General features: G+C 36.1%; 1 protein-coding gene across 4 annotated transcripts in view; it reads right to left on the bottom strand.

The window, feature by feature from the left end:
• Window positions 1–21,490, bottom strand: part of Lrba (LPS responsive beige-like anchor protein) — a 563,056-nt gene that overhangs the window by 149,191 nt on the left and 392,375 nt on the right. For all 4 annotated transcript variants that reach the window (XM_052731913.1, XM_052731912.1, XM_052731914.1 and 1 more), the window contains 2 exons: window positions 1,421–1,561; window positions 339–458 (listed from right to left, as the gene is read on the bottom strand). In XM_052731913.1, coding sequence (XP_052587873.1) covers window positions 339–458; window positions 1,421–1,561 — 261 coding nt within the window. The remainder of the gene's footprint in view (window positions 1–338; window positions 459–1,420; window positions 1,562–21,490) is intronic.

Genomic DNA, 21,490 nt, shown 5'->3' with positions numbered 1-21,490 from the left:
TTTTTCATGTTTTCAGACTCCGGTAATTTTCTTCACTATGCTTGGAATTGTGTGCAGTATGCTGCTTATATACATACGATTCAAATGATGTTGGGAAGAGAAAAACACTCTACAATGAAAACTTTACAACTAGTGAGATGAAAGACATTCAGGATGGGTGGACAGACAGGCAAAAACATACAAAGAAGAAAAATTAAGTCATGGATAGTGGTTCTTGGCCATTTAATTAAGGTTCCATTCTCTGAGGTTGACCTTCCATAAATATGGCTGGATCAGGGGAGAGCAACTGTGAACATCCACTCAATAAGAAACAACCATAAAATGAAATACATCTGTACCTTAATGTCAGATGTATCACGCTGACTGTTTCGCCATGCTCTGGACACTGATGAGAAAGTCCTATCTGCATGATCAAATTTTCCTCCTTGCAAATTTAGAAAGTAGGTTGTAAAGGGTTCCTAAAAATAAGAAGTGAAAAAACTTTTATGTTCTTTCAGGTTTTTATAAATCTTTATATCTAAACTTTTAACTAATAGTAGTCATTAGTTAGTAATATGTCCAATGTATAAAATGCAAGTTACAGCCACATTATTTTATTAGAGCTCTTAACTTTTTTCTGAATGTTTCTATGTCTTCAAAATTTTGGTATCTGTAATGTTTCCATCGGCTTCCTTCATTGCCAAGAATAGATTACTAGTAGCATTTAGTCTTGAATTAGACACATTTGCTTCAGTGTTCAGGAAAAAGTACAATATATAATTTTTCTATTGTTATGGCTCACAATTTATGATTAAGAAAAGAAAACTGTTTGGAAAGCTTAAAAGCCCCCTCTTAGCTAAAACCAATTTAAACACGTATGAGTGGGTAACTGCTTGCCAGTAGGAGCCCTATAAATTACTTCTAAGACTTATGTCTGTATATACGATTCTAACAAGCTTTAATTAATGACGTGCTGCTAATGTTTCCCAAAGAAATTACAGTTTGGTAGATGAATTACCTTTCAATTTTATAGAAGCATTTCTTGTTTAGCTAATGTTATCAATACACAACAAGTGCTGGTTATTTGCAAAAACATCTTTACTCTATTTGGAGCAATGTAACTACAAGAATGTGTAAATACATGCCTGTGTTAGTGAAACCTTAGTTACTTATTTAAACGTTACATTTGAAAAGAATTCAGCTAATCTGGTAAAATAGGTACCATCTGAAGACACAGATTTGAAGAAGATAGCCATACAATTCTGGAGAAAACATTTTTATGGTTATAGCACAAAATACTTGCTAAAGCATATATATTTAAAAGCTCAATTGTTTGAAACCATTTTCAATATTCAAAAAATGCTGATGATTTCCAATCATTGCACATTCTCTAAAACATTGGATTTATTTAGTCATGGTCTATTATTCAAATTGAACTTACTATTCTTAGAAGCCATGCAAGAACAAAACTTGCAGTTGAGTAATGAGTACCATAGTGGAACTTTGGAACGTGATCATCTTCCCATGACTCAAATCGTTCTGCAAAGAATGCTGCTCTTTTGGGATTCAAAGCTCCTATTGGCTGCAATTGGAAGGGGAGAGAGAGAAAGAAATATAAATGTAATAATCCTTTATTTCTTCCATTCTTTTAAGATTATATTGTAAGTATGCATGAAATATAAATTTAAAATATATGTATTTGCACTTAGAAAACAACTGTGTTATACTCAAAGAACAAACAAAAAAATTCACCACCACCCCCCTTTTTTCCAGCATGGCTAAACATACACAGATAACTAAGTGATAGGTAAATCTGTCATTTCTGTTACACACAGTCTTTTGTTTGCTTGTTTGTTACTTAAATTTTGCTTTTCTTTTTTCTCTCTTTCTTCCTCCCCCAACCTCTTTTTTTTCTTTTGGAGACAGTTTTCCCCTGGGTAGGCTTGGCTGTCCTGGAGCTAGCTCTGTAGACCAGGCTGGCCAGGAACTCACAGAGATCCACCTGCCTCTGCCTTCAGAGTGCTGGGATTGAAGTCGTGCACCACGCCCCCACGCCCAGCTTTTACACACAGTTTTTTAATTGATCAGTTCCAAAGGAGAATTACATGAAGTGAAGATGAGCTGCACCATACTTTAGAAAGCACCTATAATTACAAGCAACAACCAGAAACATCCTGGAGCTAGAGGGCTTACTCTGTCTCCGAGCAGAGGATGGAACAAAGCTGGTAAAAGGGGCTAAATGCAAAGAGGTTGTAAGAGAAAGGGAGTAAGATTCAACTAGAACATTCTACTAACATAAATTGAATAAAAAGTTAGAAGATGGCGGTGGTGGAGATGGCTCAATCAGCTAGTCTTGCATTGCAAGCATTAGGCCCTAGTTCAAATCTGAAGCAACCTCGAAAAAAACTGAGCAAGGTGATGTACACCTGCAATTCTAATGCTGGGGAGGCAGACACAGGCAGATCCCTGGAGCTTGCTGGAAAGCCAGCTTAGTCTAATCACTGAGCTTCAGTTTCAGTAAGAGATCATGCTTCAAAAAATAAGGTAGAAAGAGACAGAGGAAGAAATCCAACACTGACCTAGCCTCTAAGTGCCTTCATGAATTAACAACAACAACAACCCCACCCCTCACCACCACCACCAGCAGCAGCAGCAGCAAAAACAAGAAACGGTAAGGACATTATGATCTTATACTGGAAAACAAAACATTTCAACAGGAGTTCCAGAATCAGTAAAGCAAAGTGGAGACCCTGGACTCACTCAAATACACATGCCCAGTTAGAAGGTTGTTTTGGAAAATAAAGTATATACATTAAGGTCCTTCAAGCCATGTATGGCAACACTCAATGAATGCTAACTACTATTTTTAAAATAATCTTTTAGAACCAAGGTAAAAAGAGTTTAAATAAAACAATTGCCTATAAAGCATCAAGCGCATTGCTTGACACAGGCATAAAATGGCTGTTGCTGCTATTCAGGGAATATAAGAATTGTATAAACAATGAGCAACATTCTGACACTTTCTTAAGGAAGACAGAGTATCCTTGAGACACTCAGAAAGGGCTGCAGCTCTAAGATTGCTAAGATCAACCACATTAAATTACAGTTTAGTCTATGGAAACACGCTGATCTGCAGAAAAATTTCTACTCCTTACTTAAAATATAAATACCAATTCAAAAATAGCTTCCCTAATAAGACATAGAATTGTTTTATATCTCTTAGGAAATTTTATAAGTTATTCACATTTATAAGATCAAGAAAATATCTGACTATTCATGAGAAAAATGCTAACCTAAAATAAATAACATTAGTTTTAAAATGGATATATTCAGAAATCATACAGTGAAAAGGAAACCATGTTCAGACCAGGTCTTGAACTACTTGTTATATTATGATTATAAGCAGCATTTTGAAGTCATCACTTTGGCTATATTTCTTAAACTGTTAGATATTTTACCTTCAAAACTGTTAACAATCAGTATTATTCTCTTTCAACAATATCTTGGTTCTGACCAACATTGTTTTATATTGTCAGTTTTTACTTTACAAGTTAATTTTCAAAAACATATAGATGATTACTATTTTAAGTCAGTGTCACATTACTAATTTTAAAATACCTTCTTTTAAACTATTAGTTTCAGTACTAAAGAATTATATCTGACTTACTAAATATATGGTAAAAATCAAACTCATTCCAGGAATTCTTTCTTTGTTACAGAACCAATGTGGAGGGCCTTTAAATGTATTTTAGTTGTTATCCCTAAAGATACAGCCATGTAAAAGGAAGAAAAGAAATAAAATCACTAGAAGACAAATTATACGAATTAAAAATAGAATCAATGTGCCTTTGTATGGTGCAGCAGCGTATTAACTGTACACTTTATCCGCTCCTCTTTTTATTACTCTCCAAATGAGTACCTCAGTGAATCAATAGTTATAGAATCACATTTCTTGAATATAATGCTAAGACCAATTAGGATTGATTTCACTAGCATCTGAAAGAAAAGGCATCCTACTGAGATCCATGTAGGTAGAACCCACAGTATTGACTCTGGCTGGTATTGTCACGGTTGGTTTCTGAAGCCTGCTACAGGACAGCTATCAAGACATACCACATTTATTTGCAAGCATATAAAAAAGAAGTCACCAAATAAAAGAAGGTTTAAAAAAATAAGGAGCAGTGGAGCTGTGCAATGACAATGATACACTATCAGCTTACTCAGAGAAGTTACAGTGGGAATACACACATTGAATTATACATTACGGGAAAGCACTGATTTATTGTGGTAATAACATCCACCTCATTAAAAGATTCTGCTTTGCTGCAGTTGGAAGGCTACATATTGTTTACTGCTATAAATTAATGGCAGTGCAAAGACGACTGTGGAACCATCCTAACAATAGATCTGTAATGACAGCGCTGTATATCACGGCTTCCTCAGCAGCTTCATAATAAAATGGAGACAATGTATTGAGCTAATACATTCTACCATGCTGGCCCATATTTTTCTGACAACTGCTTTAAAAGATGAGCTGAATCCAACTATGTTATAATGCTACAAAACATTTAACTAAGCAAGAGTCAGTCAGACACCAAGTGCATCACAGCATTTTAAAAAACATTGTCTAAATCAGCATTTCATGCTGTTTATTCATCTCCGCATAAGAGCTAGCAGTTAACGCCGATGGCTCCTCTTACTTATCCAGTATATTAAGGGTAACAACTACCACACAGTTCAGGAAGATGTCTAGCACTCTCATCTCATGTTGAGTTCTCTGTACAATTAACCTGTTTGACAGAGTATTTATTTTTAATCAGCAAAATTTTAGGGGAAGAAACCAAAAATACTGTCATTTAAAACTGGCCAAGCCGGGCATTGGTGGCACATGCCTTTAATCCCAACACCCAGGAGGCAGAGCCAGGCGGATCTCTGTGAGTTCGAGGCCAGCCTGGTCTACAGAGTGAGATCTATGACAGGCACCTGAGAAATCCTGTTTTGAAAAAAACAAAAGAAAAAAAAAACTGGCCAAAACTTCTTGGTAATAATAAATAAAAAATAAATATTGATTAGGGATGCAAAAGAGTACATAATTCAAGATCATTACAAAGGAAATATAAGTATCATCAGGACATGGAAAATAAACAAACAAATAAAAAATTAAGCCCTATAAAAGTAAAACAGCATTTGAGATTAAAATAAAAATACAATAATTTGCAATTTAGAGTATCATAACTTATTAGTTATTATGTAAGAATGGAAAAATTGTAATAAAGTAGGAAAAAACAAATGAAAAATGTCAAGAAAACAAATTTCTCTAACATGGTCGGGTGAAGTGACAAGCCCCGAGTCTGGAGAGTACGTCAGTGATTTCACACACACAGCAAAGTGGCATCTCTGGTAGGGTAATGAGTCTCCTGGTAATGAGGCATACACAGGATTTATAAAATGGGAGTGTTTAAATCAGTTCTGTAAACTTATTAGAATAAAAATACATTTTACTACCTTCTTGAGAAGTATTTTTGGTAATTAACAAAAATATTCCATGTAAAGTACCCCCTTAGACCTGGCACAGAGAAAGTTATTCTTCTTAATTATTTCTGTTCTGAGGTTATTTATCAGGGATATTTAAGAAGAAGGTTCATCAGTCAAGCCTGATGATGAAACATTATAACCCCTACTACAGGCAGGACAAAAGGAGCACTGTGCATCACGGAAGGAAGCTCCCCTGTTTGCAGGCTCCCTCACTGCAACCTTAGTTCCGAAAGTCAACTCACTTTTCAAAGATCTAAGCTCCTAAACCATTTATATGAAAAGCTGGAAAATGTCAAAGCAAGTGACAAGCATCTTTTACCGCAACAATGAAAACAGTTTTGATTCCATAGACCCCTTACAACTTTACTAACTTAACTAATAGTGGAAGGTAGCTTTTTCTGTTTTTTCTTCAAATTTTGAGAACTATAACTTGAAGTTACTTAATAAAAGAATAATGTTTCTAGATTGAATTACCTGATTATTTATTCACAAAAATATGAGCAAGGTATCCTACTTTGAAATGAAGTAATTTAAGAAACATAGCTCAAAATCAACTTCAATCTTAGTGACTCAAATTTAAGACTCAAAACTCCTTTCCAGATCTTTTATCCACCTGAAACTGCTATACCGGATGGATGTTGTTTCTCTGAATTTTATTATCTGCACACTATTTTTCAAATATGCTCTCTCTTCAGTTTGTTTATCTAAGAGTCATATATGTAAGGTGCTCAGGAGAGCTCTTATGTGAAGCGAATCCTGTGAGCACAGCTGCTGTTACGTCACACACCAACACCATCATTCCTCTTTCCTTCTGACAGTTACATATGAACTTCTGCAGTTGTTATCAACCTTTCAGGAGTGATACTCCACAAACTCCTGGACCTTGTTTGCCGCTACTGAGGCCAAGACAGTCACGAAGAATTGGCAAAAACAAAAACAAACAAAATAAACAGAAATCCTGTATTACAGAAATTTGTTTGAATGAACAAACTTCTGAAATCCACAAGTCTCAGACTTTTTCACACCTTACAGTGGATAAGATTTCTAGAGAAAAAAGTGTTAAGGAGAGAAAGCTAAAGAGAGAGGAGAAAGGATCTTGAGCACATCCCAGGAATAAACATCTTGAAAAAGTTAAAGAATGCTTCTTTTCGAAAATGCATTTTGTGGTATATAAAGCAATGGAAAGATATCAAAGTAGAAAAAGTTCCAGAATGGAACACAGGAGGACTGCTACAGCTCTGCTCAGGATCATGATGATCTGAAAGCCATCCTGCACGGTCATGTACATACAGTATGAATAAAGAACTGGAATCAGCATACAAGCAGAGCGTATCCACTTCTAAAAGTAGAGAGCACCTGCACATACTGATAGAGCTGCTGAGAAGTGAAGGCAAACACCAGTTTAGAACAGAAGAACTGGTGAGTCCACTGTTCTCTCACAGTGTTTACATTATAGCGATGCTGAGGGTGAGGTATCTGATGTACATCATCAACAGCTTAAGGCTAGCAGTTCATAGAATAGTCAAGGAAATGTCTTATCAAAAGAGTCAGTGACTGTTGTAATCATTTGGTTTGGGAATATTCCAGGAAAGAAGAACATAGGCCCAAAGGGATGTGCCACATAACAACAATGCTTCTATTTGTTGGATATAAACACAGATTCTCAGAATCTTAAATAAATAAGCCCACTATCTTCAAAACAATTCTGTAACATCCAAGTCTATAAGCAGGTGTCAAAAATGTTGAGTCTGGGAGATGTAAAATATACCAGCAGCTGGTCATTTGCTTAGTGGCAGCAAGAAGAGTTAGGGCACTTATACCAAACTGTAGGTCAGTCCTAGACCAGTGTGTGTCTCATGGGGTAATGTAAATACGGATGCTGAATTCAGAAGGATAGTAAAATCCATTCATTGGAGTTTTAGTTTAAATTAAGACACACTTAGAAAGAAAAGAAGAAAAAGAAAAGCCGAGTATAGTGGCATATACCTTTAATGCTAGCAATAGGAAAATGAAGCAGAGATTGGCAGACTTCTGTGGGTTCAGGGCCAACCTGGTCTACACAGTGAGTCTCAGGTCAGCCAGGTCTATGCACTGAGACTCATGTATTAGTTCCAGGAAAGGCGCAAAGCTACACAGAGAAACCCTGTCTCGAAAAACCAAAAAAAAAAAAAAAAAAAAAAAAAAAAAAAGAAAAAAAGTTAAGACATACTATTTGAAAATGTACTATATTTGTGCATGACAACATAGTAGCTCCAAAACACATTGTCAAGGTGTTTCTTCCTACTTATGTAATATCCTGGGAAGCGCTTTAGGAGAAGGTTCACAAATGGAAAAATGCATGTTTTTGTCTTGGAGCCATTGAAAACAAGCTTAAAAAATTTTTTTAATTGAAAGTATGCACTGTCATTAATGTCTCCTATTTACTTCCCTTTTAATTTTGATAACTGTGTATCACACCAGTAAACCCAAATGAGAGCCAGTAATCTATGTGTTGTTGAAGCTTTTTAAAGAAAACCATGGTTATTCTGGTTGTATCCCATCTGCCTTTCAGGGGTCCCCACCCCTCTAGGGGAGAAAATAAACAAAGAGTCTTTGTTATTCAGGCCACATTGCACTGTAGGAAGCAAAACTGTTTTATTTTAGTTCTAGCATCTTTTGTATCTAAATGACAAATGTAACAAGCCTGGTCATCATTTTTACACAATCTTGGCTTGTGGGGTGTTTTGTCACATGCTGTATATGAAGAGGATGGCTTAGCACTTATCTTCATACACCTTAGACTTTATTTAACATTGTCAGGGAAAAAAAATTCCATCAGTATGCTTTTATAGCTTTTAGAGTTAACAAATAAGCACTTTTGCTTTCAAGTAGCAGGAATATTTTGAATCCCTTGAAAACACATTTTACACGGGCTTCTATGGTGTATTATTAGTTATCCACTATCCCTTTCAAATTTAATAAAGACATCTTTAGAAAAATAAAGTATTTCAGTTTACTTATGGTGCCTATGGAGAATTCAAATCATTTCAAACATTTCAAATGCCGATTCAGAGTGATGCCATTATAGATCTGCTTTATTCAGCTCGTTGGTATTGTGCGACTACTCTTCCTAAACGTTTTTAATCTGAGTCTAAGAAAGTCACATGAACTGATGAAAAAAAACCACCTAAATATAATTTATAAAGAATGTTTTAAAGTAATTATGAAAATAATAAAAACAAAAGAGGTCCAGTGTTGATAAAAATATTCATTTGTACATAAATACAAATATTCATTTTCCAAACCAATTTAAGACCATTAAAATCAAATCATTTACCTACAGGGTAAATCAAGGTTGATAGCTCTAAATAGTTCAACATACACAGTACACTGGCAAATGACACAATTAGGCAAGGCAAGGGGACTTTAAGATTAATTAAAATAGGTTACTGTTCATTGCACTAACTATTGTATTTTAGGGGAAAATGTTAAATACCAACATAACATTTAGATCTAGGTATAAGGAGTTGGCTCAGCAGGTAAAATGCTTTTTGTGCAAGCCTAAAGACCCAGGTTGGGATCCAAGGACCGAGGGAAAGCTAGACACAGTAGTCCATGCACCTGCAATCACAGCACACCTCTAAAGATGGGAGACAGACACAGTAGCAGCCCTGGAAGCTCAAAGCCAACTTGTCTGGCATATCCAGCAGTGAACGAGAGAGACTCTGTAGAAAACAGGTGAATGGTGAAACCGACACCCAAGGCTGTCCTGTGTTCTCCACGTGGGGGGGCATGCACACTAGCCCTCTGCCCACCCCAAGACTGTAAGTAGTAAGATTATAGTAATAAAAGCTAAAAATGCCAATGTACAGATAAGCACCTGAGTTGTATCAGTAGCTGAGGAGCTACTGGACCATTGGGGACTGCTGGGAAAGGGAGAGTCAGTTTTCTTTAAGGGTGTGGACCCTCGTAGGTTGACCATTTTCCAGTGGATGGACCCACACCTGGGGAGTATATTGGTAGTGTAAATAAGACTCTGGGTCATTAAAAAAAAAAAAAGGACATGAAACTTGGAGAGGTTGTGGGTATGTGGGTGGCCCAGGAAGGAGTGGGGATGAACATAATCTAAATATTATACGTATGAAATTTTCAAAGAATTAATAAAAATACTGTATTTTTAACATAAGCTGTAAAGCATTTAAAAAGCACTAGGATACTTCAAATATCAAACAAGGAGACAAACTATTACTGGGCAATAGTTAAATAACTGGCTTTCAGGAGAAATAAGTACTTGCTATCAGTTTAGTCAGATAATCACTAATAACTCAATAGTTACAACTAAGGAGATCCTAATAATTCTCATGGCTCATGCCTAGTTATTGGGTCATATACAAAACTAATAAATGTTAATAACACTTACAGGGTTCATCTTGATTAATGAGAGACCTGATAGGCAAATGATCAGAATAGTAACATTGCCAGAACAAGCTTATTTCTGGCAAGCATGGGCAAATGAGATTGTCCTTAAGACAGTTCCCAGGCTGAAGCCCTGAGATCAAATGGAAGTTGGCTACTAAAATAATCCAGCCCACGAGTCCTACTCATGCTGTTTTAAAGGACAATGAACAAAAAAAGAGAAATGGGGAAAATCCAGATTTCCCTCTACCTTTTGATCTATTCAGGCCCTCAGTAGATTGAATGATGCACATTCATAGAAATCACCTACACTGTAAAACAAGTAACTTATCCTATTGCATGAGGACCTTAATAAAAATGCCAATTAGATTCACAAGTACATCTAAAATTTATCTTAATTTCCTGTACAAAGTGATATGCTAAAATGATCACCAATCTTGAAATTTGCATTTAATCTTCTTTTTTGGGTATGAAGATATTGACATAGATATCACTTATTGGTTCTGTTTCTTTAGAAAATTGTCACCAATTCACCATACCTAGAGGCAATGAAATTAAGTTAGAAGTTAAAAAGAAGAGTTAACGAAAGATTGCATCCTTCATGCCTAAGATGGGCTTGGGCTGAAGAACGAAACCCCTTGAAGTACTGTTACCAGTTATTCCATTAAAAAGTTAAATTCAGAAAGAAGCAATTTAAAAATGATGACTTATATTTACCTCTGTTTTTCATGTACTGATATAAAATAAATTTCAAAATAGAGTACTTATATTTTTACTTAATGTCAATATCTAAATTATAACCACTTATAAAACTGAATAACAACTTAAGAGCTATCTCAGTCTTTCTTCCAAATGATGAAGTTTTTGAAATGACTCCAAACTTTTCATAATTGTAGATTATGATAAAAATTACTTTAAAATATGTGGATATTATAGAATACATTAAGCTAATAATAGGATTTCTCTAAGTGGCACAGTACATTCATGAGAGGCCACACTAGAAAGTCATGACAATTTCATTGTCACAGAAAACAATGCCCCCTTCTCTTAGAATTAGAAAGCACCAAGGTAAGGCTGCTCTGCATCTGGGAGGTGGGGTGCACCTGGGGAGTTTGAGACAGGAAGACCAGCCTGGGTTACACAGTGAGGCCTTATTTAAAACAAGGGGGTTGGGAGAAGGCTATAAAATGCTAATTTTTCTTGAGATCCTCGGAAGGAACTGAGGTAGAAAACAACCAAGTAAACCGAATCTCGAAACTGACAAGACTCTCAACTGAGAGGTTGTACAGAAATATAAAATGTTGACAAAGCAAACACAAAAATAAAACGACTTTTAAAATACCTACTTTGAGTGAACATATCGGTTTAGAAAATTTGGTAGATCACATGTACTTTTAAGATTTTATTTTCCATGAGTCTGCACAGGGTGCTACTGAAAAAGAACATGAGCATGTACAGACAGGAGAGCAGAAAGAAATCCTCTGTAGTGATATATTGTGTACCCTAATAAAGCCTGCCTGGGGATCAGAGGACAGAGCCAGCCACTAGATTAGACATAGAGGTCAGGCAGTGGTGGCACACACCTTTAATCCTATCACTAGGGAGGCAGAGATCTGTCTGGATCTCTGTGAGTTCAAGGCCACACTGGAAACAGAGCCAAGCAGTGGTGACACACACCTTTAATCCCAGTACTGGGAAGCACACAAGCCTTTAATCCCAGAAAGTGATGTGGCTGGGCAGAGAAAGGTATATAAAGCATGAGGAAACAGGAACTAAGCAGTTCAGCTGAGACCCTTTCGAGTGAGGACTCAGAGGATTTCAGTCAGAGGATTCCTGGAGTTGGTGAGGTAATAGGTGGTGGCTGTGGCTTGCTCTGCTTCTCTGGTCTTTCAGCTTTTATCCCGATATCTGGCTCCAGGTTTTTTATTAAAAGACCATCTAAGATTCGAACAACAGTCCTTAATATGACACAGGTTCACAGGATTGTGACTTACTGTTACTGGGATTAGATACAAAACATCATCACTAACTAACATCAATGCTAACACTTTTCATATATGAGACCATCCCTTAAGCTGACAGGGAAGATACCAAATGGAAGAAGGAAAAGAATCTACTATAGGACAGTGGGAGACTTCTGAAAGAGGGTCAAAGCAAACACCCTTCACTTTAGAGAATGCCAAACAAAATCTCTCTTTGACAAAAAATTTTAACTAATGCAAACAAAAGATCATCCTGGGAGACAGACAGGAAAATCTTCCCTGATCAACATCTGTCACAGATGCAAAGCACAGTTTAGATGACATGAGAGCTGGAATCCAGAAAGCTGAAAAGGTCTATCTGGGGAACGAACAGACTGGAATGCTTAAGATTGCATCTGGATCAGAACTGACTTCTCACCACCATAGCCTGGCACTTAGTAGCTAGCACTAGTAGGTTTACTTGTAGGGAAAAAAAACAAAATATAGAAGGAAAATATCTCTATGGTACAGGCTCACAGAATCTAATGGAGGAAAGGAAAGTACTTCCAGCACCACTGGGCAAAGTCACATGGAAACTCAAGCCTGTGAAAGTCCTGAAGACAGCAGCAAAGAGCTCAAGTGGCCTCGTCGATGAGGCAGAACGCCCCACAAACTGCTCACAGCAGCAGCAACTCACAACATTTCTAGCAATGAGATATCCATATCTCAGTCTGTAATCTTTTCCTATCCTAGACAATAGAGAATTGTACAAATAACTTAGAACAGGGCAGTTAAAGGGAGACAAGATACAGAAAACTGATGAGTCAGAACCAGAAAGGATTTTAAACAACCACAGAAGGAAATGGCTCAGATGGTAAATGCCTGCCACATAAGCACAAAGGCCTGAGTTCAGACCCTCCCTACATATGGATCTGGGTGTAGTGGAATGAGCCTATAGTCAATCTCTCCTCTGAAGGGGCAGACAGGAGGCGTCCAGAGGCAAGCTGCCCAACCGTGAGCTCCAGAGTCTCTAAGACACTGTCTCAAAAATATAAGATGGAGAATGACAGAAGACACCTAACACCGATGGTCTCCACATGCACACACACACAAACACACACGTGTGCATAAGCCATACAGATAATAATAAAACAAGCCATATCAAAATTAACAAAGTATAAATGATATCAATACTGAAATTAAAATGTAGCGATTATAAGATTGGATATAAAACCATATAGTATTAGATACTGTCTACAAAAAAGTATTGTTAAATATAAAGACATAAATTGGGTTTTAAAGATGGAAAGAAGATACTGCAAAGAGTCACTGGAACAACATTGTCATATAAATATCAGAAAACGCAGTAAGACTGTTATTAAGTATAAAGTAAGATACTACAAAATATACATGAATATGTTTATTAGGAAAACATACTATAAAAGTGTGTGTGCGTGTGTGTACATGCGTGAGCGCAAGCGTGTGTATTAGTTTCCTGGAATTCCTGCAACAAAGTAAAACAATTGAGTTGCTTCAAATAATAGAAACTTATCACCATCTAGTTACAGAGAAGTCTGAAATGATGCTGTTGTCAGGGCCAGGGATGTGATCTCTCTGAAGCCTCTTGAGGAGGATCCTCCTTGGCAGCATAACCCTAAGCCAGGCTTCTGTTATCCCAGCTCTCCCTGTTTGTCAAGTGTCTTCATCTTCTCATGAGCACATCAACATCACTTGATTGGGTTTGGATCCACCTTAATAACTGCAACTTAATTTTATTACATCTGTGAAGACCTCATTTATACAAAAAGTGTATTTACAGGTATCAGATTAAGAATTTAGGGCCTAAATGTTATCTTTAAAAGATTTTGACCCTGAGTCCTCTCAAAGAGCAACCAGTGCTCTTAACCTCTGAGACATCTCTTGAGCCTTTTGAATGTATCATTTGGGGACACATCAATCCATATTTGATAGAAAATACATAACATAAAAATGGATATACCTGAGAATATTTAAACAAGTCTAAATTACTGTATTTTCTAGTAACAAATTTAATTAAATAAATGAAAAAGATACCACATTCATGGATTACAAAATTCAATATTGCTGATATATTATTTTTGCCAAAAATGACCTAAAGACTCAATATAGTCCCTACAAAAAAATCTTGCAGATTTTTTAAAAATTAGAAATTGACAAGCTAATTCTCAAAAAACCAAAACCCCAGAATTACTAATTTTGAAAAAGAATAGAGTTGAAAGAGTCACATAGCCCGATTTCATGACATACTGTAAAACTTAAATTAACCAAGACAGAATGGCACTCACATGGAGATAGACATACATTTGACAGACAGAAACTGGATGAACTACATATACATGGTCAACCAATTACAACCAAACAACTAGGACTATTCATGACAGTCTTTTATATGTTTGTGTGTACGGAGGGGTGCTTGTGTGCCACAGCGCACACATGCCATGCTGCACATGTGGAGGTCAGAAGCCATCTTGTAGGACTCGGTTCTCCCCTTCCACAATGTGGGTCCCAAGGATCTAATTAAGTTAGATGACTTAGTAGCAAGCTATCTTGCAGGTCAAACTACAAGGTCTTTACAATAAATTGGACTTACATGAATAAAATAAGAACCTTGACCCCTAACTTTATACCTCTAACATATTCTAGACCAAAAAAAAAAAAAAAAAAAAAAAGTAACATCAGCAAGCACAATATAAGAGAACAATGTTGTTTGATTCAGTTTGTTTCTAGAAAAGCCAATTATCACCATTGGGTTGCACCACTGGGCCATAGATAATTCAGATCAGCAGCTCCCAACATTTTAAAGAAGTTGCTCTGTGCCCACCCTCTACCCCAACCCCACACACATTAATTTGAATTCACAGCCCTCCTGCAGTGAATCCAGAGTTCCCACCCAAGCCTGCGGCCTGGAGCAACTGCCACCTCCTTATCTTCCTTTCCTCCAGGAGACTCAGGAAATGTTCCATTTTTAACACTGACTTACTTTTATCTTCTTTTTATGTTTATACAACGCCTTAGACCTACAGGAATGACTTTCTATTATTCTCATAATCTTCTTGAATATTTTATGTGGGAATTTTAGGCTATAAAGTGAATTAAATCTTTATATTTTTAACTACTATAAAATAAACTATATGGTTAATTGACTGTATTAGGGGAACTTTAAAAAACCATGGCATAAGATCGAATTCTAGAATTTCTTCTTAGGAGGGAAGATCACAAGTTCATTATGACGATTAAGTATGAGAATTTTTTTGGGTTTTTTTTTGTTGTGTTTTTTTTTTTTTTTTCTGAGACAGGGTTTCTCTGTGTAGCTTTGGTGCCTATCCTGGATCTCGCTCTGTAGACCAGGCTAGCCTCGAATTCACAGAGATCTGCCTAGCTCTGCCTCCCGAGTGCTGAGATTAAAGTTGTGCGTCACCACCACCTGGCAACTATGAGAATTTTATACTTTGAATAGTTATGATCATTATTAATGAATTTTAATTACTTTGTTTGTATTTTACAAAGTTACCACTCAGAATCATTACTGCAATATATCACAGTAAATCTTTAACTTCCCCAAAACACTAACCTCATTAAACTAATGTTAGAGTAACTGAGTTAGTATAGCTTACCAGAATCTATTTCTAGTATAAAACACAATTTTTATTTCTTCCTACACTTAAAAGAAGTTGTTATTCCATTATTCAGTGTAGTTTTTATCCTGAGGTAATGACATGCTTATGGAGCCTATCCTTTACACTTTCAAAAGCTTGGTTCAAATTCCAAACTGTACGATCATATTTTCAAAAATTACTTTTCTAAAAGCTAAGTCATATAAAATAGAGGTTTTCTGATCATTCTATAATTATTATGAGGTAACATATAGTCTGTTTGAAAGGTCTTTCAATATTAGATGATCTCATTAACTATTGTTTTGAACACAGTCCTCAGAATAATCCACAAAAAGGCACCTAGTAAATATTAAATAATTGTTATTCAAATGACCGGACTTTAACAATAAAAAAATGAAAAAAATTGGACAAAAGAGTAAGAGGCAATTTATTACATTTTTAATATAAAAAATACTGCATGTCATTCACAATTAAAAATTATATGATTCAGCCAGGCACAGTGGCACATGCCTTTAATCCCAGCACTGGGGAGGCGGAGGCATGTGGATCTTGGAGTTCGATGCCAGCCTGGTCTAGACATTGAGTTCCAGGACAGACAAAACTGTATAGTGAGACCCTGTCTCAAAACAAACAAACAAAAACAATAAACATTACAGAATATACAGGGACGAGATGGTGATTGAAGCATATTTTTAAAACTACAAATGTATGTCAATTAAAAAAACCTACTAAGTTTATTATTTATAATACTACAAAAATGTTCCAGTCTGAAATCAGAAGGATGGTACATTATTTAAAAAAAAAAAAATGAAACATTTTCCAGGTGTTTGGAAAGCAAGGTTTACATAAATCAACAACAGGTGCCCTATTCTGAATCTACCAGAGTTTGGAACTAAAAACTAAACTAAGAAAGTAGAAAACCCTGTGGGATAAAACCATTAATGCTATGTAACTGAAACAATTCATTTATAAATTATCATAAATTGTTACTGCACCCAGAGCAGTGTAGCATGATGAGGAAGGAATAGCTAACCTTGAGAAGGGTTACTGACTGACTGGCAATGTGCTCCTGGTGTACATCAGGATTAGCCATCACCCTGACAGTAATATTACTTCAGTTTATCATTTTCTGATGAATGGTAAGAAAGAACGTCATTGGAAGCTGCTCAAATTAAGTGTTGGTTAACCTCTGTTAGAGTCATTTCAAACTTTACCAGAAGGAAACTTCTACTAAGAAACCAAGTTTGTTTAACTACTTTACATACACAACCCTATTTGTACTTTGATGAACTTGGCATTAAGTTCTGAGGAGTTCTGAGGAGTTCCATGACTATAGTTTAAAATAATATACAACACTGAACAAGTAATAATTCAAATTAGTAACTATTTTAGTAATAATTCAATATGAACAATAATATTAATTAAAATAATAATTATTGATAATAATTAAAAGTTATTGCTTGTTAAGGCTCTCCTGCTTCCTAAGGCCTCCTCTTCTGGCTGTTTCTTTACATTTTTCTGGTTGCTTTACTCCAGGTCACCCTTTCACACCGGAGACTGTGTTTAAATGTTTACCATCTCTGGCTGCACCCCACTTTTTAAAATGAGGTGCTAGAACAGCAGACATATGTGGAACAGGAACTGTGTGTCCCAGTGGGTTTCCAGGATGGTAAACTAGGTGGGTCCCGAGTGAAAACCCAAGATGTTAGGATGTCTTTCCTCTTGACCTCCCAGTATGTCTAAGAGCTGTACAACCTCGTCTCACTGTGTGGGGTTGGCACAGACGGCGGGAGAAATCTGACAGCAGGACTCTACCAGGGGCCTGGCACCTTCACTGTTCAACACCCAAGGGTTTCTCTCTTTAGCTATACATTCTGCTGTACATGGTGTTCTGTTATCAGAAACCCCTGGTATTTTTCCAAGAACTACATCTGTTGCCTTTTGCCAATACAAAAAGAAAGGCAATTGGACTTGGGAAAGAGATGGATGTAACCTAACTATCTGATCTAAACTACTGTTTCTGGTTACACCTGAGTTCTACAGTTCACTGACCGAGACAGGCCTGCGATTACTGCATGAAGACAATGTGATCTTGGGAACTCCTTGACTGCACTCAATCTTTGTCTCCTGATCTGTGAATAGTAATAATTATATGTTTCTTACAGGGTTGCTGAGGGGAGAAAAGAAGACAGAACATGTACATGTTACTGTGGAAAGCAACTCCCAGAGCTTCTCTTAGAATCCTCCAAACATATTCTGAACTGGTCTGACACCATTTTATGCTGGCCAGACTACCACTCCCAAACATCACAGAAAAAATTTCTGCTATAATCTCTAAGACCAAAATGGCAACAGCATCCATGTTCGATGCAAGGAGTGAAACATCTTGATGTACCTCATCAGCCATTTATTTTTCCTGCATTATACTTTTAAAACAATTTAAGATCAATTATCTGTTGTTCTTCCATTATAAAACTTTATTTTCTATAGCTTGAATTCCTTTGGTTTCAGTAAACCCCGATAAATAGAAAACAAAGTAAATGCTGCTATACTCATAATGTTTAACCAATATTCCCCACCACCCGAGAGCATTCTTTCCCCTCTTGTGACATCTAGATGGTATATTGATTCCTGGTGTATCTGTTACAGAGCAGACTGAAAGCACTGGCATTCGTCAGAAACAGCACTTAAAACTTAAAGAGATAAAGAAGTGCTGTCTGATCAACAACAGTTAAATGTCGGTAGTCAATTCCAGGTCAGGATGTTCACTGTATAGTAAATGTGCTTGTAGAGAGACGTATCTCATACATAAAAATATACACACCAATCTACCATGGCAGAGGGGGGATGAGAATCCAGCAAGGACAATCAGCAGCTACTAAGCAATGAGTAAATAAATGTAGTGATGCTTTGTCATGCAGCACTCTCTGGGCTCTTAGAATGTCCTTGTAAGAAACTTTAACTGAACAAGAGCAATGGAAGCTGGAGATTACAGAGGATGTAACAGGTTATAAAAGCAGTGAAACTAATGTGATTTCATAGCGCCAAGGCCAAACTTTAAGACTGAGTTTACTTCCCCTGCTTTCTGTATTGAAAGGTAAACTCAGGAGAGCACACATATGGGCTGTGGTCCTCTATCTAGCATGGAGCCACTCTGTTCTGAGTGGACATAATGGCATGCTACATGTTTGTACTCCAAGGATAAAACAGGGTTTTTCTTTGTTCTTTATCTCAAGCTCTTCTTAGTATTTCCTTCATTTTAAATCTATGAATTCTAATTAATAAAAAATCAGGTATTTTCTTGTTTTTTGATAATTCTTGTTTTTTTCTCACAATGTTCAACTTTTTGGAAAGATGGTTTGCTTTTATTCCTTCATGTTTTCAGAAGTTATTATACAGTTCTGGGTGCAAAATGACACTCAACAAAGGGTCAATAATCATTAAAAATTGAGTGAGTGTTATTTTTAGGGATTCTCTAGTTTTAATCAAGCACACAGAGTTTTTGTTTTGTTTTGTAAAATTGTGTTACTCAAAAAGCCTATGTCAAACTTTTATTTTATTTTTTATCATAAACTAGGATAACAACGACGAGAGAAGGTTATTGAGAAAACCCTTTCCTTTGAGCACTCTATGCTGAGGTTGTATTAACTAGCCACCTCGGCAGGGGATGAGGGAGAAAGCAGCCGCACAGAGCAAGCTCTTCTATCCAACCTCCAAAGGAAGAAACAGACATAAACAGACCTCAGCATCTACATGCTCATACCCCAACACAATTGGAGAATTGTACATGATATGCACTATTTTCTTTTTGTAGTATTGCTGTGCTGATCTCTTCATTAAAATATAGTTAGTTATAAATGTAGTGCACAGTTTTTCAAACTTGAGTTCTACGTACTAGCCATGCAAGCTACGGATGGCACTTTCCTATCCTCACAGTGCCCTAGTTTCTCCTCTGTAAGACAGCAATTGTGTTACCCGTCTTTCAAGATTTGGAACTTGTGAAATGCTTAAACAAATGCCTGGCATATCGTGAGCACTCAAGAAATACTAGTTAACAGCAGAACAATGGGTTGCTTTCTTGCCTCTTGAATTGCATAGCCAATATAGCTGAGTTTTCATTGTTACTTTTCTTCCAGTAAATGTGATCTAAGAACAGTGATCTTTGGAACAGATATTCAGATTATAGCAAGAATACTTATGAGATATCCCAACATTATACCGATCAATTAGAAGAGAAACAGTTGCCTCAAAGTGTGATGGTTTTCCTTTCTTAGAGAACTGCTTTATAGTCTCCTAAGTATAACAGAAAAACAGAAATTACAAGGAAACTCTACAAAGAAAACCCCACTGCTGAAACTCCTAGCCATTGTCTATTTTTATGACAGGATATTTGTAAGTGGAAGCCTGGCTTACTTACAGTCTCTTGCAAAGAGAAGACAAAAAGAAAACAGTAATTCTTAACTATACCAAAAATGTAGTTAGATTATAAAATCATTGCATATTTATATAATAGAGATTAAAATCACTCCATGTTCTATGCATGGTTAGATCTGTCACAATTTCAGACCGGCGATGATGCAGTAAAGAATATGAGGGAGGGCAATGAGTTCCATCAATGACTTCTGCTTTTTTGGCTTTGAAATAATAAATTAAACAATTATGACTCTTACAATATAAAAACATGCAATTTTCAACACCTTTTCAAACTGAAGTTGATTTGACCTCTTCAACACAATGACAATATCAATCTATAATCACTGTAGAGAGACAGTGAAAATGCTTTAAAAATTTGGATTTCTAAGGAGATTTTTTTTTACATTGCTCCATTCACATTTTTTCTGTGCTAAAAGATTGATCACAAAAAGAATTCAGAAGAAAGGGTGTTGATTATATTAATTCAGCATCAGAAAGAAAATTCCCTGTGCAACATGGGAAAGATTATCAAATAAAACTGTAGCTCTGTGCCAAAGCACTAAAACTCCTTTGAAAACCAGCTTTAGGGAAATTAAATGGACATAAATAATTTGATATATTTTAAAGCCAGTCAGGCTACATTATCTACTTAGCAATAGCATAACATCTGTTTATACTCTAAATTATGCTTTGCACACTATGTTTTCTCAGATTTTAGAAGCTTATTTAAACAAATAGTAATGTCTACTTTGGGACAAATTTTAATATAATTCTAACATAATCATCATTTATATACATAGAACTCATTTATATACAAGATGTGTTCCTGTAAATGTATGTATAAGCAAAAATTTAGACATGTATTGCATACATTTTTTTAGATCCTTCTACTCCAAAGAATGAGGCAGTTTTATTAAGTAAATGAACACTATTTATAGACACAAAGTATAATTTCTAAATATGTAATGCACTTGATTATTTCATTTAAAATAATGTAGTTGACTCCAAACTCACTAGTTTCATTGATATTTAGTGAGAGCAGTTAGCACTGGCAGAATTCCATTCTCATGAACCTGAATGACATCTGAAGCATCTGAACAATGCTGCTCTACAGGAGAGGAAAGAGTTTATGACATGTAGTTGGGTCTTAGAATTCCCCAGTTCTTCCTAATGGCAACACATTTCACTACTGGTCTTGGTGCACTTGCAGTTCTTTCTGGAAGCATTGTATTTATAAATATTTCTTTCTCAACCAGGAGTAAAATCTTCTCATAAATATTTCAAAATATAAAAATAGATGCCATTATAATTGAGGGAATTAAAAACAATAAAGGCACTACATCACACACAAAATATTTTTGTTTGGTTTGCTGTATGCGTGTGTGTGTATGCACACACATGCGCCTATATATACAAATTTACTTGACTGTTTTAAGGCCAGAGGTTAACATCAGAATGGCTTTCTCAATTGCTTTTCCACTTCATTTTTTTAAATTAGGGTCCCTCACTGAGCCTGTAGCCCACAATTTGGTTAGAATAGCTGGCCAGTAAGCT

This window comes from Peromyscus californicus, unplaced genomic scaffold (assembly GCF_007827085.1).
Source record: "Peromyscus californicus insignis strain IS unplaced genomic scaffold, ASM782708v3 Scaffold_9__1_contigs__length_137607984, whole genome shotgun sequence".
Taxonomy (NCBI): Eukaryota; Metazoa; Chordata; class Mammalia; order Rodentia; family Cricetidae; genus Peromyscus; species Peromyscus californicus.
This window is presented reverse-complemented; position numbering and strand designations above follow the sequence as displayed.